This window comes from Haliaeetus leucocephalus, unplaced genomic scaffold (genome assembly GCF_000737465.1).
Source record: "Haliaeetus leucocephalus isolate CR32 unplaced genomic scaffold, Haliaeetus_leucocephalus-4.0 Scaffold362, whole genome shotgun sequence".
NCBI classification, from domain to species: domain Eukaryota; kingdom Metazoa; phylum Chordata; class Aves; order Accipitriformes; family Accipitridae; genus Haliaeetus; species Haliaeetus leucocephalus.
Window position 1 is genome coordinate 6,104,162 of NW_010972798.1, and position 24,468 is coordinate 6,128,629.

Consider the following 24,468-nt stretch of genomic DNA (forward strand, 5'->3'; position numbering starts at 1 on the left):
GGCCAGCACAGCTGCAGGTTGGAGAGGTGCTGCTTCTCACTGTGGAACGGGTGGAAAGAAAATCAAGGTTTCCTGGGGACTGAAAAGTTTCACTTGATGCAGGGAGTGCTCAGTCACATGGCTGGAAAGGAGGTGGAGAGAGAAGGGGAGACAGATGCTTCTTGTCTGTAAACTACCGCAGAAGGAAATACATGATGGTTAGGAAAGAAAGTGAAAACAGAAAGGACTGCTGGGCTAACTGGGGGCAGGACAGACTCTCACTCTGCAGCTGAGTCCTGGGGCTCTGCAAGGCCATGTAAAGTGTAGAATAAGTCAACAGATTTAATAATAGAATGAGTTACCTGGAAAATATGAGATGCAACAGAGCTGCTCAACAGGCCATGAACAGTGTTTCCAGCTTCCCCCACTGTATAGCTCCAACCCAGGATTGGTTTGAAACCCAGTCAAGCTAATCAGTAGAGACAAGTTGAACAAAAGATGAAAAATCAGCAAGAAGCAGGTGCTTTGCTGGCAAAAGATTAAAACATGCAGAGTTTATAGAGACAGATGTGTAATAGTTAATTGAAAAACTTGAGGCTTTTCTTAGAATTGTGTAAATATGGGACTTCAAGGTAAACTGAACAAGAGACGACTGACCCGAGGCAGACCTTGAAATCTCAGAGATGAGAACTGGGACCAGACAAGACGAGAGAACTGAGACAAGAACTAATTAAAGGACTTTGATGAACGATAAGACCTGGGAACCGAGATTCGACTGAAAACTTTCAAAGATTTTGGACTGAGATAATGGGTGGTAAAAAGGTATATAAGACTGAGAAACTTTTGGAGGGTTGCCATTCACTGTGGTAGTGGCTCAACTCTGAGTTGTTAACAAAGCAAACCTAGAGAAACCCATGACCGAGGATTCTTTGACAAGCAGCCTTTGCTGGCTGGTTCGGTCCTGCTCCAAGGACTGCGCTTGTTGAAGGTGGATCAGCCGGGATGGGTCACCTTTAGTGTTGCACCCAAACACACTCCTCAGCAAATAGCAACGCCCTACCCATGTCCCGTGAAGTGCCTCCTGCAAACCACGCCAAGCTGGGACGGGAGCTGTACAGGCAGGTCCTGGCACGCGTAGCTGCACACCGGAGATCTGCAAGAGGAGAGCGTTACACCGGCTCACGTGTGTGGCTGGATTTCCAGCCCTGGGCCTTTGCCATGGGGCCTGCTCGGGGTGGGGGGAACAAAGGAAGCCCCACACCTGGGATCTGGTGTGGTCCTAATTCTTCATTTTCTCATACCAGTATTGCACTGCAGTAACATGATAAGGCCAATGACTTGAAAACTCAAATGAGGTTAAGTTTGCCCGCAGAAATCTGGATACCAGCTGAAATTAGTTCCAATTTATTTTGCTCTCTCTATGTGCATTGTGTTTCTACATTCTCATTTTTACCTGCTCGCCCTTGATCCACAACGTGCATTTGGGTCAATTAACACTCCCTAAAAACCACTGGTAGCCAAAGGTATGCAGATATCTTGGGATTAACTATAATAAAGTTATCCTACAACTTCCTTGCCTTATGGCTGCAGCATTAGCATGCTCAACTCTCAACTGTCTGTGTGAACCTTTGAACTCTTCAGAGTCCCAGGGATTCAGGAACACCACTAAGGGAGATAGGTAAAGGAGAAAAACACTGTGCCTTTTGTGACACAGGTGTTGGACAAATAAAGTTATATCGGACAGATGTGTGGATTTTTTTCAGCTGTCGTGATGTGCCTTTACTGATACTTATTTATTCTGAATAGAAAGAAAGCTCATTTGACTTGTTACTTCATATAGAGACATCAACCACAATGTTTTGTACTAGTTATGATTTTTATAAATTTCAAAGTGTGGTTCTACACAGGTGAGGATGGCCTAATTACAGGAAGTTCATTTGCACACTTTTTTCTTGTAATAAATTCATACATTCTGTCTTGACTGGAAAAAAAGGACAGGTAATTCTGTGCTCTTTTCCTGTCTGATTATCTCTCATCAGTCACAATATACAAATACATCATTATCAACACCATGGAAAATATGTAAGAAAAACAAACTGTACCAATTCTCAGCTGGGGAAGAGGAAATCTTAGCAGCTATTTCAGCTCCAGCTGCAAGAAGAAATACACAATTTGGCTCTTTTTTCTTATTATTCTTATATATTTCTAATCATATATATATATTTGAAGTCAGGCTTTGAGTATTTTTGGAAAGGAAGCACATGGCCATTCTCATACCCAATCCTGTTTGAAATCTCAAGAGTCTAAGAAACTTATGGATAATAAAATGGCTTTTCATCACATACACAACCAGAATATAAGACACACGCACAGCTTTGTTGTCACTGGCAAGAAAAGCCAGTGTTCAGACGTGGTTTGGCCGCAGCCATTTATGATCAAGACAACGACCATTGGTCTAATTCTCCACCCAGTGGGGTTAGACGTGAGAGGAGAGGATCAGGCCTGATTACATTTTAGCCTGGTTTACTAAAACCAAAACTTGCATATCATGGCAACTGCCTCTCTATCTGTTTGTGATTACCGTCAGTAAGGAAGGAGTCTGTTGCCCAACTACACCTGACTGAGTAGAGGGCAGAGTTCTGAGGATGTGAAGTTTCTGCAAGTTTCACAGAAGACAGCAGCAGAGCAGAGGGAGGAGATCCAAGTCAAAACCTCAGCCTGGAGGGCAGGTCTCACTAGTCCGGACCCAGAGAGAACAGCCAGGCAGCTGGCACGGACTTGCTGGTCACAGCATAGATTTACCTTGGATCTTGTATCTTCTAGAACTGAACCTTAGTAGCAACCATTACTTTTAAATGACTTTCTGGTCACTATATAATCTCCAAACAACACTGAAATAAAATCCATATTTGAAAACTATGATTTTTAAGTCCATCTACCTAAAAATGATGGTGTCAAAGACCTACGTACAGAGTAAGTATACTTAACGTACACATTAGTCTTGCTGGACATTACCAAATCATATTCTAGACTGTACATGAAGATTCATTCCCTTAATTATCACCTTGCTTGCCAGAAACACACTAATTAAAAGACTAGCCTGTGTACTATTAAAAAAAAAAAAGTCATCAAACCCCATTTTGTCCTGTCAGCAAAGCCAGAAGGTTACTTCTTGTTGGCTGCTCTCAGACTTGTCAGCAGCCTGATCTGTCATTGAACCTCATTCTTTAGAAAAGCCAGCCCAGCAGTGCGGCACCATCTCACTGACATTTGCACCGCAGGCACCAAGCAGGCAAAGGGCCCAGGTCACTCCCCAGCAGCAGCTGCAAATGTTGCAGTAGGGTCGAGTTTGGAACATGGAAAGAGAAACAGGTAGATGCCTTTGGCTCACCAGCATTGCAGGAAAGTTAAAGACATAATTAATGGTTGTGGGCTCCCTGCTCAGGTTCAGTAGTGTCCGAGGGTGGCTGTGATACAATCAGCTCCCAAAGACTGCTGAGACCGAAGTGCTGTGCCACTGCTGCATGCAGCCACGGGGCAGTGAGTGACTCAAACTTTGGTCCAACAGGATAAAACATGAGATCTTGGGGAAAAAAAATAAATAAAATATTGTTTTTAAAGGCAAAGCAGGGAGGAGAATTGTTATAATCCAGCCCATACCTTGCAGTTGTCATGACGAGATGGTGAGCTGGGAGAGAGGAGACACTTCTGCAGCAATCCTCTTCCCTGCTCCAGCTCTAGACTGCCCCACAGGATGCCACCACTGACACTCATGGAGGGCACAGCAGGACATATGGAGTTGAATGTTTTGCTCTTCTCTGGAGGGTCCCCAATTTTTGCATACATTCTAAAATTTAGCATCGGAATTTGACACGTGGAAAATCCAATAGCTCCCATTTTACAGGAAGGTATCGAGGCACCGGGGGATATAGGACTAGCACACTGTCACCCTGCACCCAGCAGAGATAGGAAATGGACTGACAATACCTGATTTTCCATCTTCAGTTCAAACAGATACTTCCCACTGCCATTTCACTGTTAGAATGAGATTCCTCCAAAGAAACTCCAAAGTGCAGGTTTGCATCTTTCCATCTGTCCGCCATGTCACAAATCCTAGTTTTGGCAGTTTCGTATACCCAGGGTAACCCTTCCCCATCTCTCTCCATCTCACACACACACACAAAAGCTTACTATATTTATTTATGTGCAATCAGAGCTCCCTCCCCCTTTCCTCTCCTATGCTTAGGGCAGGGGTAGACAGAAGCACTTTTATCAGGCAGTGCAAAAATTACTGAAAGTAATACAGAAACCAAAATTAACTCACTTTAGGGAGAGGATAAAATAATTGCACTACAAGAAAACATCACTGCATATTTCCTTAGGGGACTGAAAAGAACCAATTCTTCCTTCAAGATGCTCATAACTACAGCAGACGAAGAGGATTCATGTTCCTGAGAGCCTACGTGTCATTTTTAAGGTAAATGACCAGCACAAAAGAGACAAACTTTTATCTCTGTAGGACAAAATTAGCTTCCAAAAAGGTACAGAACTCTCAGGTCCTTCAGTCATGAACGGAAAATGTCAGACATCACAGAGCGTAGATATTGAAGGTTAGAAGAAACATGGGAATTAACCACCACAGTGCAACTCATAATTAACCAACAAGCCTTCACAGGCAAACAAAATCTGAATAAGCCTTTACCTTCTCCAAGGCTTTTTCTTGAATGGGACTATCTACCTGCTTCACAGCTGTCCTGACTCACACACTAAGATACTTGCAATGCCAGCCTCCACTGAGACACAAAGAAAAACACTTGGGTCCCTGCAAAGATGATAGCAGAAATGATACAGACTCCTACTATTTTGCTCAGAGGCTCGGTTACTAAAGGGTGGGTTTTGGTTTTGCTTCATCTCCATTTTTAGTGCTTTCGTGCCCTTCGTTATTTACATAGAGCACCACTAGTCTCAGGGTTAAACAAAAAATCCCTAATAGTGAAAGCCAGTCACTCACTCTTGAGCTTCTAGGGTCATTTTCACCAGGCTGATCTTTGCCTGTTTGCAACCCTTAGTTAATACTTATCTTTACTATAGTATTAGCAGCTTTTGTGGGACCTAAGACCTAATCACCATGAAAATGCCTTCATGCCTTAACAGCTGCTCTAAATGAGCTAATGGCTTGTATAGGAATAATAACATCTGTAATCACTTTATATTATATACTGCATCCTTATGTGGCAGAGATTTGGTACAGTCCTTTAATCAAATGTCCTGGAAAGAAGTATTTAACAACAACACTTTATCCACTCATTGGAGCATCTAATGCTCACTGCCTATTTGCAATGCTTAAGTATATTCCAAATGGGGGATGAAATGTATCTACTCCATAGCCCAGCACACAAAGAAAGCATGCAGTCTACTCAAACATATGACATTAAATGGCATTCAATTGAATTCTCGGCACCAAATGCAAAGGATTGTGATCCAGCAACCACAGACTGCAGAGGGAGCAGAGGAATGACTTGTATTGTAAAAAGAGTTCAAAATGTTGTTTGTCACAGTAGCTGTCACACATCTTTGCTTCCCTGCTAAGCCCTGCACCTCCACCTCATAGCCAGGAGTTGCCATCTGCATCATTCCAACATAATGCTGTACGCAGCAGGTCGTTCACTGTGCCATGACAAAAGTAGTTACATCATTGCTGCGTGAAGCCTCTCGGATGGTCCAAGTCAGGAGCTTCCTTTCCACAACCACCCTAAAATGGGATGGTTTTGGTGTTGACCATCAGCAAAAAGGGCACGTTTCTGATGTATCAGCTGGAATTAAGGAGGACGGCGAAGGCACAGCCAGAGGCAAGCAAATGGAAAAACCTCCAGGCGACCCCCATGGTAGAGCAAGAACTCATAACCATGCATGTGTCCCTCTGCAGTGACTCGGTGTTCAAGCAAAGTTGCCAAAAGGTGCGTGCATAGTAACTCTTCAGCTCTGCTGTTGACCTAATTTAGGCCACATCTTCTGAACCAGTTTGATAATCAATGCGAGAAGCATTTTTCTCCTCTAATACTGAAGGTGGGTTTTGATGCTTTCTGGATGTTTAATGTTCCTTTCAAGTTTGTTTTTCCCAGCTTGCCAGGTGGACAGCACAGTTCTCATCTGTTCATGCTGATAAAGTTATAGTGAATTATGAACCTCAGAGCTTGTGAGAAAGGCAACTTTGATCCAGTGTCCACCCAAAATAAATAGAGATGGATGGGGTCCTGAGGAAGGCTGGTCCTGCTGTTCAGCTGCCAGCCCTCTGTTCTGCTGGGAAGGTTTTGGCCACCTCGCTCTCCTTGGTGTCTGACTCTACTGAGGCTGTACTGCAGGAATCGTTGTACATGTCTGAAAAGGAGGACACGGGCATTGTCACTACAACACGTCTAAAGGATTTCCCATCTACAGTCTTGATGTTCATTGTTAAAAGCCTGAAATAAAGTAAAAAATAAATAATCACAATTCGACTGCTCACCTAATTCCTTCATTAAAGGCAAGGGAGGCTCTTTTGGCATGTAACTAACTGTAATGTGTGTGTGGCTTTATTTTTCTTTTGAAGCAGTAGACATGCCAAAGAAATGAGAGCCATAGTTAGGCACTGAGGTGAAGACAGAACTGACCTGCTGTGGAGGAGAAGGAGCAGCAGTTACCAAACTCCCTTTAAACCACAGCAAAGAATCCTGGTTAACTTTCATAAAGATCTTTCTCCATTTTAACAAACTGACCCAAAAAAAAAAAAAAAAAATCGAAAGAAACCAGTAACTCAGAATAAAATGCTGGTAGCTCTCTATCGCAGGTCCCCAGGGAATGGCTGTGCCAGATTTTGCTTTCTTCTGTTACCAGAATAAAAGCAGGACACATTTTGGTAAATTATATTTAAGGATGGGCAAAAATTAATCTAAAATTGTAAACCTTTGATCTGCAGATCTACTGAGATTCAGCTTTTCCAGTGCAACCTGTTTGGGTGTTAGGTCAGAACCAAAGCTGAAGAAAGGATGACTTTTAGTGCTGATTTGGCTGAAATCTCGCCAGAGCAGCCCTTCCTCCAGCCTTTGGAGCCAGCAGTGAAATATGATGAAAGCACCAATGGTTCATGAGACTTTAATGTTTTCAAACCTAGACCAGAACCACATCCCTGATGCTGATCTAAATTCAAACGCTACCTGTGTCTGGATGAAAGCTATCCTGCAGTTACAACACACCCTGTCATATGACACACTTGGGCTAGCTGTAAAGTAGCCAGCCTGTGTACTGGCAGCCACAGGAGTTTGGTGGGGGATTCAAGTTCTGCCTAGGAAGGGGAAAACAATTAAACCATGCCAAGGTAAGCTGCTGTGCCTAACTAGCTCTGACATCCACGGCACCAAATTTCAGGCTAACTCAGCTGTGTCACCAGAGACTGCAGCACAGACAGACACTCAGGCCGAGTACTTCAATACAGAAAATGCACTCTTTATCACATCCTTTTTTATCATATCCTTTTTTAGTATGAAAAAAATAAATTTAAATGCCAGTAACACGTCCTCTATTACCTGCATTGCTGTTCTTAATCATGTTGTTACTGTCCCCCTCTGCTGGCTGCAATATACTGGAAGGAACCCACTCACTTTTCTCAGAGACCAGTTTCTTCACTAACCTGAAATTCAGAGAAGAGTCAGTGAATTTCCCTACATTTCCTTTCCCTGGGTTGTGTTTCTTAGAGGTGCATGTTGGGCTGCTATTTCCTAAACTAAGGAAGAAGACAGAGGACTCAGCAGTCAGTCCTACAGGTAACTGGTGACGAAGTTTCAGCAGTCTCAGATGGTGACCCAGAATCCCAGATGAAGCTCACTTGCAAGCAGACTGTGCGACAAGGAAGCAGTGGCCTTGGCCTGTGTTTGAGACCATGGGCCAAATTCAGAGCCAAAGAAAATGAATCTCTCATATTGTCCACCCCCCTTGCTGTAAATACCATGCAGGGTGGATGGATTTATTTCACTTCACCCTATGGGACTTGCTCCCATCTCAGCTGCATGTCAGTTCTGAGTGAAAGGTCTGACTGCATAGCTGTTTCAAGGAGATCAGACCTTCTTCCTCCAAATTACCCACAGAAGGAGATTTCAGATATCCAGCCAGGTCTGTTCCTAACACTCACTTGTCAGCAAGAGAGAATAAATACACCAAAATGTACATGAGCGCAAGGTGGCCAGAGTCATTCCACTTTGTCAATCACGTCTTATATTTAAGCCTTTGGGGGTAAAAAGGCTTTCTGGTTCATTGCTGTAGCTCGATGGAAGGCATGGGAATTTTATTGATGTCTCCTATGGGAGCATGCTGCCTTTGACAGCTGTCCTTCTGGCTGGAAGGTGTCAAAAGCCCAAATATTCCCCTCCATTTCCTTTATGCAAACTTCTGTCCTCTTAAGCCTCATGTCACAAGCATTTGGGATGAAAGCCAACCAGGTGGAATTAACCAAAGCTTGTTGTATGTTCATGCCTCCCACTGCCTCTTTCACATTGTGGTCAATGGGGTGAGTGGATTTGGATTGATTTTGAAGAGGCTTTGACATTCTTCTGAATATTTTCCATCTTTTCCAGGAGGTTATGGCAGTTCTATCTGTCAAATTCTGTCTCTCTGCTGACTTACCATTGACCGTTCTCTCCTTCCTGCACAAACTGCACTAAATCTCCATCCTCGAGTGTAAGAGAATCCGGGAAACAGCTGTCAAAACTGCCTTCTACCCGAAAAAGATTGGTCCCCTAAAAAAATGATGAAACAATGCACCAGTAATACAGTCACTATGGATGAAAGAACACTGTGCAAGAGAGAGCAAATTTAGTTAAATACTGAATTAGGCATTTCAAGTTGGCAGAGATTTCTTCTGTAGGGAATTGTGTCACTTTTTATTCCTTTTATCCTGCCCAAGTTAAATATTATTCAAACTTAGGACCGAACTGTGCTGTGCATTCAGGCTTTAGAATTAACCGGACAGACACTATTCTGATATATAAATTGGGTTTGTGACACCAGGTTAAGTTTTCTGGAAAAGTCTGAAATTACTTTTTTAAAGGCTCAGAGTTTTCCCTCACTTTTCTAACAGGTAAAGCTACAGCTTACAAGTAAGGGTGACTTTTTATGGTCCTGATCCTTATCAACAAAATAGTCTTGGAATAATCTCCCAACACCCATCTTCTGTATTCCAACACATCCATTAATTTAAGGCTGATATGAACCTAAACTTTGCAGGTTAAATTGTGATCTTTAGAGAAAAGGAGGTTGCACTGGGACAGGGCAGCGTAATTTGAAAAAGGAATTACATTGTTAGGGTTGGTCTCTTCCTCCAGGTCGGAAGAGTTGGAGAGTTCATCTGTGCTGGAGGGGATGGCTTCGAAATCTTCAAATGTGTCTAGAGATGGCATTTGTCTGCTGGGCCAACCTTTTCAAAGGAGATAAAACAAAAAGAGTTAGCTATCAGTCATTAGCTTCTTTCAAATTCAGTCTTTTAAAAATAATTGTCACAGGTTCACTTCCCACTATTCCACTTACTGAATTGCTTGTACCTTTTTACAGCTTGTTCCCTCATTTTGCCATAAAAATTACATTGCAGCCATTATGCTGTCTCTAAAAGCCTGTAGCACTTGCTGTCATTTGTGGGAGGGCAGACTGCGTGGCCACATTGATGCCCATCAATACCTTGAGTGTTTAGCATTGCTAAATCTCTTCGGTTCAGGACGTACAAAAAGCAAGGACCACTAATATTTCTGTGGAGTGAGTGCTGTAGCAAATGATAACTTTTGCTGACATGATTTTCAGAAGGCCATGCTCATTCAGTTTCCAGCTTACCTCCACATGTTTATCTCTAAATTGAAGTCCGAAGCCATTGAATTTTAGTTGACTTCTTAACTCTATCTCACCCCAAGGTGATATTACCACCTGAGCAACTTACAATACTATAGCCTGGAGCAGGCTGGAGCTGCAGGGAAGGGACAGAGTAAACAAGGCACAAAGACAATAAGACCTTAGTGGTGGGTAAAGAAGTTCTCATTAATATTTCTGCTGTTAGCAGTCTTATTGCATTATTTGTACCCAAAACCACCTCAGCCCAGTGGAAGGGACTTAATGAGAGATTTCCAGCCCAAGCACAACAGCCAGTCTCTACACCTGCAAAGGCATGCCCAGAGGATGTGTCCCAATGGAAATTCAGGCTGAGCCTTATAAGACCTGCCTGCCTGAAGCTCCCATGATGGAAAAGTAACTCAGCCTCTTCTGTACACATGGCAGTCATGATCTACACTTTCCTTCACACTTGATGCCTGTCCCTTTTCTGATGGGGATGACTACAGTCCAGCTAGAAGGAATCAGACCTTGCATCTACCAAGGGTTTCTGCAGCCCTGACATATACAAGCAGAATGGAGTCCACCAAATCACTACATGCCTTCCTACTTAATGTACCTGCTGTGCATCAGCTGATTCGCAGGGACCTGGGCTGAGCAGATGCTGAATCAAGTTCTTTACAGCCTGTGGGCCATTGCTCTTGACAAGGCAAAGCAGTGCTCTGACAATAAGGCACGGAGACAGAAGCTCATGCAGTGGGATTATGCATAATCCAGCACTCAAAACCCACATCAAAACCTGGCCTGAGAAAATACAAAACCCAAGCCAGGCAGTTCAGACAGTAAACAGAAAAGCAACCTGATCTGGGAGAAATAGATTAATTGATTTATTTAATCCCTCCCCATGCACATCCTCCCTACTACAGGCACTGGTTGGTGCAACACGGGGTCACGCAGTTCTGCAGCCCCTTCTCCTCCCTCCTGGTACACAGGGGCTGTGACTGCCCTGACCACTGCAATTCAGTTACAAGAGAGACAGTGACCTTCTTCCACCAGAGCAGCATCCCCAGTTATAACCCTACAGGTATGGTAAGGTCATCCATACTTTTCAAGGTGTAACCTAGCATCTGACATGGCATTCATGTGCTGGGTTGTGAGTATCCCTGCCAACGTCTATACCAACAGAGTTTTGAGGCAGAAGAGGCAATTTCAATTACAGACCATGCAGCATATAGAACTGGACCCCATATTCTGTATCAGTTGAATCACACCAGCAAAATACTAGCAACTGTCTAAATGTACAGGAATACATTGATGCTAATTAGCTTTAAACTGCTACAGCAATTCCAGTTCAAATTCACATGTTGGGCTACAAACACCAAAAGAAAAAGACATCCACCTTCCCCTTTACACAAAACTTCAGTAATCTTTTGCCACTGTCATTTGTAGAAAGCATCCAAGGCAGAAACCTAAATAGCAAGGATTCCTTACAAATACATGCATCAGCCTTCCTCTTCCATACAAATTGCTATTCAAATTTCAGAGATTAAGAAATAGTCTGACTTTTGTGTACTTAATTCAAGCTATAAAATAACACAGATCAAATTCTGAGCTCTCCAACATCAATTAAAAGAATTATTTTCAGCTGTGCCTGACTTACAGAAAACCAGAATCTGGGACATTGTTTCTATACCTTCTAGTGATCTAAGCTTGCTCTTTCATTGCTTTCACAGGAAATAACGTTCATTAAAAGAGAAAAATCTCTTTAATTTAAAGAGAGCAAATATTATAATAAATTTATATTGCACTCTCAAATTGAGATGATAAATGTTTTAATTTTGTTTACCTGTCTGTGAAGCAGATCTAGGTACGGGTCTCGTGGTAGAACCGGTATTACATTTAGTCTGGGCCAATATGGTGTTCTCAAAAGCATCTGTGACGGGAAGTACAATTTGTGTCTTCAAGGTGAAATAGTGACCAGACAACCAGTACAAAGTGAATTCTTGTATCACCTTTGCAACTGGTAGTCTTTTTAACAAACAGGTGGACTGGGGTCCAACAGTTATAAGAGGAGACACATGACCAGCACAAATGAGTGAAAAGACAGTAGCATTCCACAGAAAAAAGGTAAGTCTGAGAAGGACAGAGAACAGCCAAATGAATCAAACAGAAATGTTGATGTTAATTAAGGAAAATGATTGCTGGGTGAACAGTGCAGTGTTCTATTTCACTACAGCTTCCTTATGCATTTTTAACATATTTTCCTTGCAGCATTTCAAATCATTCTGTAGGTGATGGTATATGGTTTTGATGCCCATCCATACAGCAATGAAAGGGGACCAGGGAGGCTCTTCTTCCCAGCCAGAAATGAATTATTTCACTCTTGATGAATGCAACGCAATTTTGTAGGGGAACTTTTTATCTAAGTACATCAAATCCTTTGCGTTATTAACTCTGTCAGAGACCTTATAATAGCAGCAATAACTTCTGGTAAAGGGATGATAATGTTCATTGTTTCCTACTTAAAGAAACTCAGTCTGGTGAGACATGTTGTGCAGTAAGACCATGTTTTTAACCAGTGAGGATCAACTTAGCTCTATCCTACGGATAGTACTTGCACCTTGAAATACCACCTACCTCTGTGGCCACATGGTATCTGTCAGTGAGGGAAGTGAGGTATAAACACCAGTTTGGGAAACTCTGGTGCTGGATTCCAGAATGATTCCAAATGTAGTGCCAGGGGTCACTGGCAAAAGGAAATATTCTGCAAACAGCAAAACTACTATTTTCTCTGCTGTCTCTGAATTGTTTCTTCCAACCTTTCTGTTCCAGTTTCCTCTTCTGCTGGGAGTGACATAGGAGATAGCTCTGATATGTCACTGATTCCATCACTGACCTGGCACCTGCCCTTTCTACCAAGGTTTTGTGCAGAGCAACACAACCCTAAGAAAGGATTCCTCAGCCTACACGTCTCTCCTCCCTGTCCTCCAGCAGGGGTACCTGACTGCTTGTGCCCCCACAAGGCAATGTGCTCTGGCAAATGCTCATGTAAAGGAGAAAGCTGACAATGGAAGCTGGTGATCTTCCAGTGGCTGGGGAGTAACTTCCTAGTTTAACTCTTTGAAACTGTTTATTAAACAGTAATTGATTAATCTGCTGCAACGAATAGGTGGAAATTCTGCTTGGCTGAAATGAAACACTGCACCTTAAATGGATATTAATGCACAGTCTAGCCTCTTCTCTAGTCTTCATGCGCATGGCTCCTGCTCCTCTTATTAGGTATAGACACTAGCAAGGGAAGAGGGATGCAAGCGGCCAGACTGCAGGTGAAGGTGAAAAGTAGCCCCTTGGCTCCCTGCTGCTGCACTCTACGCAGCGAGGTAGAAGCCAGGCAGAAAATCCAGATCCAGATGACAGTCTAGAGCATAACTTCCCAAAACAGGCAGAGAATGGGAGTTTTAACTTAGGCCCATCCCTAGGTGAAAGTTGGTAAATATAACATGAGTGCAGGGGACAGGCAAGGGGGTGACAAAGCTGTGTTTATCGCAGTTAAACAGATAACCTGACACCAAACCCCTAACGGACTCCAGTGTCGTCTGCCAGCAGTGATGAGATGTGAATTCAGTGAATAATATCAAAAGATTGCCAAACAGGTTTTCATGCAGGATGGAAATACTCATACCTTCAAACCCCAGGGGAGTTGGGTCACTCTTTATTTCATGTCTCTTGACTTTAACTGCAGGAACAAGGGGACCTGTGTGAAGTTTGCAGAGTCACAAGGCTGTAAATATTGTTAATGGAGAAACTTGCTTTCCTGATACCTGGAAACACTACCTGCCTAATACTCTCCATTTCACTCAGAAAAATGACCAGCCCCTACACTCTAGGGGCTAAACACTTCTCTGATGTGGATAGGAAACAGACCCCTTTTTGCAAAAGACATTAATACATAGTAAATATATATACTTCCTATCAGATTTCACAGATGTTTTCTCTCCCTCTTGTCCAGGAGATGGCACTAACACAGCCAGACTCACAATCTCAGCTTTCTACCCATGAGGCTGGCAGCGAAGAGATCACAAAAGCCAACACTTATACCCCGCAGAGGTGGAGAGCATCCGTCACAGGTCCATGTACAGTGCTTCTCCTGTGTCCTGACTCCACATGTGGAGGACTGGTGATGTGACGGAGCTGAACTGTTAGCAGTTAGGATCAGCACCCAGCAGCATGCAGTAACCTTGGATGGGATGACCCAAACACACTAGCTAGACCTGCATTTGGCTGTTGCTGAGACAAGACTCAGGCTTCAGTTCTTTAGTCATCTGAAATATTTTCTTAAAGCAGATGCTGTAAATCAACCACTTAATTGAAAAGCACTAATTTGTTTTCTAGCTTTTAAAATCATTACAAATGTAGTTTTCTCAGCATTCCAAGAAATTGCCAAGAGTCTTGTGGCAGACAGGAACCTAGGGCAGGATGTTTTTACATGAAACTGTAACAAAGTTTGAATTTCATTGTAATTCACACATGCTCTCTTTGATAAACTACACTAAAGAACAACCTTTGATTGCCCATTCTCTTTGTACATATGTGCTTCTTTCTCTTCCCCAGCTTTGGAAAGATATTAAGAAATAGTTCAGTCTTCCCATAACTTAGTAACTGATCATGTATTTCTGAAGTTGTTGCTGAGGTCAGGAAGCTGTAAGAACCTCTTCTCCTGTGCTATGACCATCATTTCCATGTAGTGATGTTTTAGTGCTATGGTCTAAAGAGGTTGGCAAAGAAACATTTGTATGTAGCAGTAATATCACATCCTTCCTCTGTCAATAAACCCACCCATGCTCTCATTTCATGACAGCCTCATTGCACAGTCAAGGATATGGTTCATAAATACTGTGCAACCTTATACAAATTAATTTGGCCATTTTTTCCTTCTATTTTGGTTTGTGAATTGCCCCGCAAATCTTAAACTTGCAAATCAGTTCCTCCACTTCATTCTGGGAACTGCCAAAAGATGGTATATTCAGACTCCAATGTAAGACTGTAAGTTCTGTTCTCAAAAGCAGCTCTGACATGTAGGCATAGGTGCCTACAATCCTACTGATTTTCAATACAACCAGCTTGCCCAAATGCATGGTGTGATTTTGAGTTTAAATGTAGCCACTAGTGCAGTAACTTAAAAGTAAATTCTGTAAAAGTGCCTTTTCTCAAAATAATAACAGCTCAAAAATAAAACTTTCATAAGTTCCCACACAAACTGCATAGAGTTCAGTGCATTCTGGGCACCTAGCTCCCTTACACGTCTGAAAATTTCCTGGCAAGCATAATTTTTAATCATAACTGTGATTATGCTAAATATGCTTAAAACTGGCATTTATTGCTACTCCATTTTTGGCTTGATTTCAGCCTTTCTTGCCATCTGATCTCTGCTATGCAATGAGGAGATTCTCTCCTTCGTGAAGGCAAAAATCCTAAACAGCTTTAAGGAAATGGAGAAATAATTTCTACTGAATTTCAGTTAATCCAAACTAAGGAGAAGTTGGAAACCTAACCCCACATCAGTCAAACATTAATGCAGTTTCCATGGAAACCAGCACTGCTCTTCAAAGCCTATTATGGACAAACTGAGAAGAGTCACTATATATTCTGGCAGCACACCTTGATATACATTCAAAATGTCTTGGCCTGCCCTCCTGCAAGTGTTATACTAGTCCTGACTTTTCTTCTACTGGAACCTCCTGCATTTGTAAAAATTGAGCCTGATGTACTCACTCTGTGAACAGCATTTGGCAGTAAATGTATCAGTCAGCAGGAAGGGAGAAGGGTAGCTAAGCAAGCAGCATGACAGTACCTTTGGTCACAGCAGAAGCATTAACTGTGGTGCTGATGGAGGAGGCTAGGGAAAAGCGACGGGTAACTTCTCTTTCCTTAGATTCTGGATCTGGGAGAATAGACAGATGCAATGCAGGGCAGGATTAGAGGTTAATAAGCACTGAGGGTAAAAGATGTCCAAAGCAAAGCAGCAGCGGGAAAAGGGTAAACAAAAGGTAGGTTGCTCCTCTAAAACAGCCAGGAAAAATACCCTCAACAAATTGAAAAGCACAGAAAAGAGTTTATATGAACATATTTTTGAAGCAATTCCAATTGCCCCAGTTTTAATACTTCAGAAAGGAGACATGCCAATTAATATTTTAGCAACCAACTAGTGTTTACGTATAGCTACAAAACACAGAGAGATGAGCATGATGGTTAGAATGGTGCGTGTGTCTACAAATGAGGTTTGGATTATTTTAGACACTGAACTGCTCATCCTGTGATGACTGACCTGAAATACACTGAAAAACAAACATGAAGTTAACTGTGTGACTGCCTGAAAATGCTCGCTGAGCCTCCATCCTTAGTGGTGCAAATCAGCTTGGAGAAAGTGAGGGCAACAGAGCTTTTTTTGGTTTACTCCAATTAGGATCCTGCCTTTTCTCAAAGTCCGCTTAGGAGTGAAGACACAACTTCCCCAGATTTCACTACGAGATGTGAGTAGCATTTTTTACTCAAAATATTTCATAAACAGATCAGAGGTATAAATAGACTGACTGTCAGCTAGCTCCAGAGAGCACATGATGTTTCAAAACACACTGAGGTCATTGCGCAGCTCTTAAGAGATTGTGTCTACACTTCTACAGGCACATCAGTACATTTCTTGCACCTACCAGCTACAGCAGCAGCACTTGGGAGAAAAGGGTGCTTGCTTACAAATATTTCAGGATTAACTTTTTAGTCTCTTCTGCTTAAAACATTCTAAGCACATGTGCTGCATTAGTCAAGTCAGTATTTCCATTGAGACATGAGTAAAGCTATTCATATGCTTCATACCTCATTTTCAGTAAGATACTCGAACACTTAACTCTACCAGGACACAATCTCAGCTGAAAATGGTATTAGAAATGGCTTTAAACATTCTGTTGAAGGTTTTCAGATTTGTCAAAAACTATTTGTGATTTTTATGTTTTGATTTTTAAAAATATCAGAAAAACACTTATGTAAAAATTAAGTAGTTGTTTCTATTTTTACCAAAAAATTTCCTGCGATAGGTGAAGAGATATTTCACATGAAACTCTTCGTAGCACATGCTCACATGCTTTGCTGAATCTTAGCCCAGATCTTCCTAGATGGTGCCTGTGATTCAGAGGGACTTTTCTATTCCAGTTGTGTCCTTTCTCTTATCATGTCTATCTTCTTTTCCCTCTCTTTTTCTTTTTTTTTTTTTCCCCCCATGGTTAACTGGCATACAGCACTGGAGTAAAATAAGTTTCAGGTGATTTTATATTTCAGGTTTAAATATCCTGTGCAGAAATACTACTGTGAAGATTTCCTTGCCAGGGATCTTAAAATTCTCTTTCCCATTCCTCATCTTCACATTTCCTTATTTTAATGTTCAGTCATACAACATTTCTCTTTACTTTGTTTTTTCCATATTTCTGCCTAGTAAATGTCACTTTCACTATATGTTTTCAGTGGAGCAGAAATTAGCGTGACTGGTTGAACTGCAATTCGTATAATGTTTTATTATGCCAAAACATCAGGAAACCATATTAGCTCCTTAAAATCTCAGTGCAATTTTAATGGTAGATTAGCTACTGTAAAAAGACTGTAAATTCTGTATCTGCCAATGCACTTCCTTACCACTTTACTCATAAAAGCACATATATTCAGGTACATCCTTATTCACACCTCCTAAAAGGCTGAAGAAAAATGAGAGGTTAAACTTGCTCTCAGTGATAATTACAATGGGATGACTCCACATTTAGGCTGCTGTAACTGCCCTTTACTAAAATACATAGAAAAATTCACTTTATAATTATGGTGTTGGGCTACATTTACACCACATCATACAGCTCTTGGAGACCTTGCACCAACTCCAAGGAATATGAGCTTGGCTCTGCAAACCGGGACAGCTAATCCTGACCCAAGGCTGGGGGAGATGCAGAGTGCTATGAGCGGGGGCTTTCATGCGCTTTGGTTCCAGTGCTGGTATGGCTGCCTTGGGGGTCTCTGCACTGATGGAGTGCAGGATGGTAAAGTTTCCCCTCCAGACATCAGCATTTCTTTGGCCAAAACACCAAGGTGTTTATATACAACAATTTCTACCCCAACTTATCCAGCCCGGGCAGACAGTTCTGCAATGCTTTCAGCATCCATGCTCCACTGCCAGTTGATATCCATCAGGCAATCTTGTTTTCCCCCTAGTTAGTCTTGTTATTTTGTTGTTTAAACCTTCCCTTTTATGTGTTCTGGACATGAACAGACACAGTGGGTCTGAAGCAAAGCACACTCAGCTCAATATGGCATCTCCTGCCACGGCCAGTAACAAATCCCTAGATAAAGGGGTCAAGAGCAGGACAAGATTATTGCAGTAACTTCTCTGTTACCCTCTCACAGCTTCCGATCTGCCCTAACAGCCAGTCCATACAGTGCTAACAGGGCTTTGCGTTGTCACTGCCTGCAGAAATGACCACACTCTGCAAATTATCCAGCTTATTTGCCAACTGGTTTCCTCCAGGCCAGGACCAGATTAGTAACTGAACAGCACAACAAAGTGCAATGGGACATTGTGTAATGGAGGTGGTTCACGGGAATCTCAGGTAACCAGACCCAGAAACTCTTTGAGCTGAGAGTGCCTACAGCTTAGGGGGTATGAACTCGTCTGAACTGTGCTTTGCTGTCTGGAACACTGAATACAATGCAAGACATTTCACATGACAAGAAAAATTCAGATAAAAGAGCAAAAGAGGCCCAAAACAAAATTGCAGATCCAAACTCGCCCAGCTTACAGCATTAGCTAGCATTTCTGAAATCTGTATTTTGTAACTGATTTCCCTAAGTCACAGGATCTGGAAACCACTTCCTGTTTTGTATTCAGAACATTGAACTGGTTTGGACATCTTGGATCTTACTACCAAGTGCAGCCTTACCCTTGCGGCTAGAATCTTACGGCTGCACTAACTCTTGGTGTATTCTTATCTACTCTGTAACATTGTAATTTAATACTTCTGTATTTCTCTTTTTATTCTTTCATCTTGCTTCTTCCTCCTTTGATGCTCGCCCTCTCCATTACTGCACACTAACCCTTTGTCTCACAGAAGAAATGTCATTTATCAGAACAGGAGAAAGCCACATAATAACAATAAAAAGAGTAATTACACTATCTTTTCAGGAGATGATTGTAAATAGTTATTTAATTTAATTTCTATTCACATTTCTTTCTTTCCTCTAAAGTCTCTTCCTTGTAAAGCCATCAGAGGAACATGCAATGCTCTCTACTCATGGATATTAAGTGTCTTCTAAATATTTATGCACAAAGACTCAGAACACACCATTTTACAGTGTCATATAACATAATTAAGTAGAAATGGCAATAAACCCCAGATCTTCTGAATTCCAGTTCCCCAGTGCAGCCATTAGGCCATGGCTGAGCAACATTTAAAAAAAAAAAAAAAAGAGGTCCAACCAATGAACAATTTAACACATGAAAACCTCATGTAGTACAACACAGAGATGATATTCTTCCCTTCAAGCCAGTAAATTGCTGAAAGAAGTTAGGCTGGTGGTTTAAAACAAGTTGGCCCCTTGAGAGAAACTGGAAACAAACATTATTTGCACTGTGCACCAGTAAAAGACCCAACAAGTCAACTCAAAGTTTGCCTTGCCAACACTGCCGTAGGAGCAATTTTTGGTAACAGCATCTTTGAGAAGAGGAGCCACATGTGTGCATCAGACAGGAGCATTTTGGTGAGATGTGGCAGCACTTTAGGAAATGGTGATGGATGGCGCTATGGGATGGAGAGAACATTGTGGGAGTGCAGGAGACAGATGGCCAGAGACCAAATGCTGCGTGGGGTGATTTTACCTTTGGGTGGAGCTCTGCGGTTGGAAAGACCTTGCAATGTGAATCGCTTTCTAGCAAGCGCTGTGCGCTCAAGGTTAAGGCTGGTGGAAGCATCAACTAGGAGAGAGAGGGAGAGGGAAGAGAAATAAGGAAGGAAGGGTCAGCTGTTCAGCTTATGGGAAAGGAAAGGTTAGCACTAGATGACAACTAAAAATAAATAAATGAATAAATAAATTTTGATTCAGTTCAAGCCTGAGCAAGACCTAATCAATTAGAAAGGTGACATGAGGTCAGGGTGATTAAACCAGCTGAGCCAAACAGAGCCCCTGGGTTGAGTTTGGTTCACTGAGTTTTAATGGAGAACAACAACAACAAAACAAAACCAAAGAAAAACAGGTGAAGGGATGTAGCTCTCATCAAAGGAAAATACAGTTTAGCAGCAAGCTCATTAATAAGGATCTAGTGCCTTTTACTATGGAAACACATCATTATTGTTGGAACAGCAAGCTTGCAGGGAGAAATAAGAGAAGAAGCCTTGCAGCGCAGGGCATGTACAGAGAGCGATTGTCGCGAGCAGTCCCACTTCTGCTGTGTAGTACTAGCACTGAAGAGCCTGTCATCATCAGCTGATACACTCTCAGCCTTACCTGCTGAAGCCTTTCTAGCAGCCTCTGAAGCTGGCATATAGTCATGCATTTGATCTCATGATTTGCTGGGATGTAAGCAGTGCCATGCCAGCAAAGCCTACATGCCAGGCTCCTACATGAGTAAGCCAGCCATGCCGCCTCACAGTCACCTTTACAGAGATAAGTCACAGATGGCTCTAGGTCCTGAGACTCTGGGTTTGAAAGATACTCAATTACTTGCATTGCAGGAAGCAGGTGGACCTAGAGCAAACCCCCAGATCCATGCATTCCTGCTGAATTCTGCATCTGCCCCCTTCTTTGTGTGGGCAGGTAACACACAAGGTTTATGGCAAGGGAGCAGGAGAAAAGCCACGTGTTGGCTGCCTGGTTCTGTGCCTTAGGATTTAACCAATAGCTTTTTCCTCCTCTTTATTTTATACGCTGCCAAGTGAAAATCATTAGAGGGACAAATGAAGACCAGAAGTACAAAGGGAACGTGAAGACACAGTGACGCCACAGACAGACAAGCAACAGACAGACAAGCTGTGCTTCCCAAGAAAAGCGCATCCCATCACTTCCTGATTTGCAGCCAAGATAATCCAGGTTCCGAGGTGCCTGCATGCATAGGTGGGTGTGAGATGAACAGCTTTTTAACAATACAGAAATATTATGTTGGTGTGGTTCAGCTCCTCCTAGCCAGTGGCCTGATGCCAGCTTTGGGCCAGGCAGGTGCATCTGGTGAGGAACTGCTACTGAGCGGCCGGTTCAGCTGTGGGGCTGCCCACAGGCGTACTGGGAAGTGTTTGGCTTTCAGACTGCCTGTGTTGGCCTAAGAGCCATTCCCTGCCATTGCTGCTCCCACTGTGAGGCAATCTTTGTGTAGATACTGTAGCCTATAAAGAATCCAGAAACTGGTACATAAAATATATTTACTTTCTGTTTGCGTAGAGCAAGAAAATCCATAGTATTTCATTATCACAGAGTCACGAGGCAAGTACAACAGCGCATGTGTGGAGGGGGTGGCTTTATATGGTAGTTCTTCAGCTACGCAATTCTATCACTTCACTGAGGGACCCCTTAGGATTTCACAAGTCCCCACAGACATGTTGTCTCCACCTGAGTTACTTCAGACCTCTTCCTTCCTTCTGTAGGTATACCAAATAACCCTGGAAACCATTTCCAAATGTAATAAGTACTTGTGGCAAAGGCGGCCAACAGCATCCTGGGCTGCATTAGGCAGAGCCTTGCCAGCAGCTCCGGGGAGGCGATGCTTCCCCGCTGCTCAGCACAAGTGAGACGCACCCGGAGTGCTGTGTCCTGTCCTGGGCTCCCCAGTACAAGAGACATGAACATATTGGAGTGAATCCAGTGAAAGGCCATGAAGATGATTAAGGGATTGCAGTAGCTGACAGGAGGAGAAAGAGGGAGAGCTGGGATTGTTCAGCCTGGAGACGAAAAGGCTCAGGGGCATCTTATCCAGTAAAGAAGTGGAGCCCAATGACAGGATGAGAGAGGCAATAGGCACAAATTGAAATATGGGAAATTCCATTTAAAAATATGAAAAAACCCCTTTTTTACTGTGAAGGTGGCTAAAGCCTGGGACAGCGTCCCCAAGGCAGTTGTGGAGTCACCATCCTTGGAGCTATTCACAACCCAACAGGACACGGCCCTGAGCAACTTGCTCCAGCTGACCCCGCTTTGAGCAGGGCAGTTAGACTGGGTGGTCTCCAGAGGTTCCTGCAGGGCTCGGCTCCCGTATACCTTCAAGTCAGTAAATCTACCAATCAGGTCCACACAAAACACTGGTTTATATGTAGGTAACTCGATCACAGGCACTTATCCATAAGAATAATGAAACTGAAATAGCTTCCCAGTAGTGCCCTCCCCCTCTGTACTACAGAAAGAAAACAATATTTTAAAATAATCTGTGTCCACATTAACTCCATAGATATTGGGCATGTTACAGTCAGTAGGTGGCACAAAAGAGACAGTTTTGGCAGCGCACCAGTCTCCAGAAGGCCGCAGCACGATTCCTTTGCACCTTTGAAAGCAGGACCTAACTGTACATTTTGAAGGCAGGTTCAGCCCCTGCAGAGTCCCAGCTAGAGGTGCCTCACAGGGACGCAAATTAAAGTTTCGGGGGGCCATCCGAGGGCGGACAGCCCCTCCGCTGGCGCTCCGCACAGCGTGTGTTGCAGCCCAGGACGCAGAGGCGCACCCTGCACCCACGAAGAGCCGGGACTCGCTGCTCGGCTCTGCGGGAGCAGCCGCGTGGGGAGGATGAGGAGGCTCTCGGCTGAGCTAGCAGGGGTTACAGCGAGAGCCCTGGGGAACTCCTCGTGGGAAATCAGAAGGCAGAAGAACGGAAATCAGCATATAGGGTGATCCCAGTTCCCACACTCTTGCATAAGCTGGACCAGTTAAAAAGCATCAATAATTTTCCTGGAAATTTTTTAAAAAGGGGGTTTATGACTTCCAGATGAAAGGCTGCTTTTCAAATTTTGGGGTTTTTTTATTTTAAAAAGTTCATCCTTTTAAAAAAAGAAATTTTTACTGAAACAGGTTTTTAACATTGGATTTTTTAAATGAAGAAACCGTAACTTTCTCCCCAGAATAAAAACTTAGTGCAATGAAAAATCTTTTGGTGAATAGCCTATATTTCAAAGAAAAAATATTCCACTTTTTTTTTTTTTTTTTTTTTACACTTCCTTTTTATAAAAGGGCCTGCTGTTACTTTAAGCCTGATTTGGACATTAATCTCTTAAGACCTCGCAATTTTCTTTTTTGTATTATTAGAAAAGTCTTTGCTCTAACATTTCAAAATACCACCTAAAAAGAGAAACTGCTGTTGAAAGATTTCCTGTTCCTGCTACTGCCAGATGAGACCCAGTTTCTTTTTAGTGTTCATTTTAACATACATTGTATAGAATATATTTATTGTATTTATGCCCTCAAATAATGGAGGGACTTTCTGTGACCGTATGTGCCTTTATTTACCATACACTAGAGGAGAACCTATACACAGAGGAGGCAAAAAAAATCTCTTTGACGTAAAGCGAGGAAATTGGTTAGCAAAGTCCATAGACAATCTTAAATATGGCTAGAAACCAACTTAGCCAGGATATAGAAGATTAAAATACATATACTATAGCAACCCCCCCAATTCTATTTTTAAAAAACACAAGTTGTATAAAGAGGACTGTAATGCATCAAAACTCAGACTTAAAAAAAACTAAACTGGTAATGCTTTTTGGTGTTCAGGAAGTTTCATGGTACAATTACTCAGCTTTGTAGCACTGTTTATTTTGACTTTGGGTTTAAACAACACACATTCAAAATATCCTCATCAAACTCCAGAAATGAGTGTGCAAAAATAAAGATATTACCCTTTAGAAGCAAAGCGCTCTGTCTCAGAACTCCTACCTCTCTTTTGTCTGGCGCTGGGACTGGAATTCCTGTTTTTATTGTTAGATGCTTCCACGTTTGATGTCTCAGATTTGTTTTCGTATATACTTGATGACTTCCTGCTATACCTTTGGACAAAAGAAATGCAAAAATAGTTACATTCCTACTTAATACCTTATGGAGCACTGAGTACTAAGCATTCTTTTTTACCCTCAGATATGGAAGCCTAAGGAATAAAGGGCAGGTTTTAAAATTCTGTGTGCTGTAAAAGTCTGCATCTGTGCAGGCGTGTATGGTGGGAAAAGCCATTCTAGCCCCTGCCTCCTTTCCACACACACAGTAAGGGATGTACCTAGCAAGAGCTGAGAAGGGAAAAATGGAGGAACAAGTTGGTTGTCTGCACAAGCTCTTTTTGCAAGTCCAACAGATTTGGAAGGAAGGAGTGGGAAAGCAGGTTAGAAAAGAGGGCCCCAGTTTTCCATCCTTTGCAACATAAGTATATTTGACTCCAGGAGAGAAATGGGTACCGGATGGTCACACAGAGGTTATACCATGTGTAGAGGAACATATGGATTCCACTGGTTCCAGGATCCCCCAATTTCTGTTTCTTCTGCTCTTTGAAAACACGAATCCAAGCAGGATATCCCTGTTTACAGCTGAACCACGGACGAGGGGATCCATCTTGCCAGATTTGCACAGGTACTGGCCTTGTGGTCTGTAATGGGAACAACC

The 24,468-nt window shown here is 42.6% G+C and overlaps 1 protein-coding gene across 1 annotated transcript in view; it reads right to left on the reverse strand.

Moving 5' to 3' along the window:
- Window positions 1–6,256: 6,256 nt before the first annotated feature.
- MCF2L2 (MCF.2 cell line derived transforming sequence-like 2) overlaps window positions 6,257–24,468 on the reverse strand; it is a 160,136-nt gene continuing 141,924 nt past the window's right edge. Inside the window, exons 26-34 of the mRNA XM_010572952.1 lie at window positions 23,755–23,864; window positions 19,727–19,822; window positions 15,674–15,763; window positions 13,505–13,576; window positions 11,669–11,755; window positions 9,306–9,424; window positions 8,635–8,747; window positions 7,542–7,645; window positions 6,257–6,357 (exon numbers count right to left, since the gene is read on the reverse strand). Coding sequence (XP_010571254.1) covers window positions 6,257–6,357; window positions 7,542–7,645; window positions 8,635–8,747; window positions 9,306–9,424; window positions 11,669–11,755; window positions 13,505–13,576; window positions 15,674–15,763; window positions 19,727–19,822; window positions 23,755–23,864 — 892 coding nt within the window. The remainder of the gene's footprint in view (window positions 6,358–7,541; window positions 7,646–8,634; window positions 8,748–9,305; window positions 9,425–11,668; window positions 11,756–13,504; window positions 13,577–15,673; window positions 15,764–19,726; window positions 19,823–23,754; window positions 23,865–24,468) is intronic.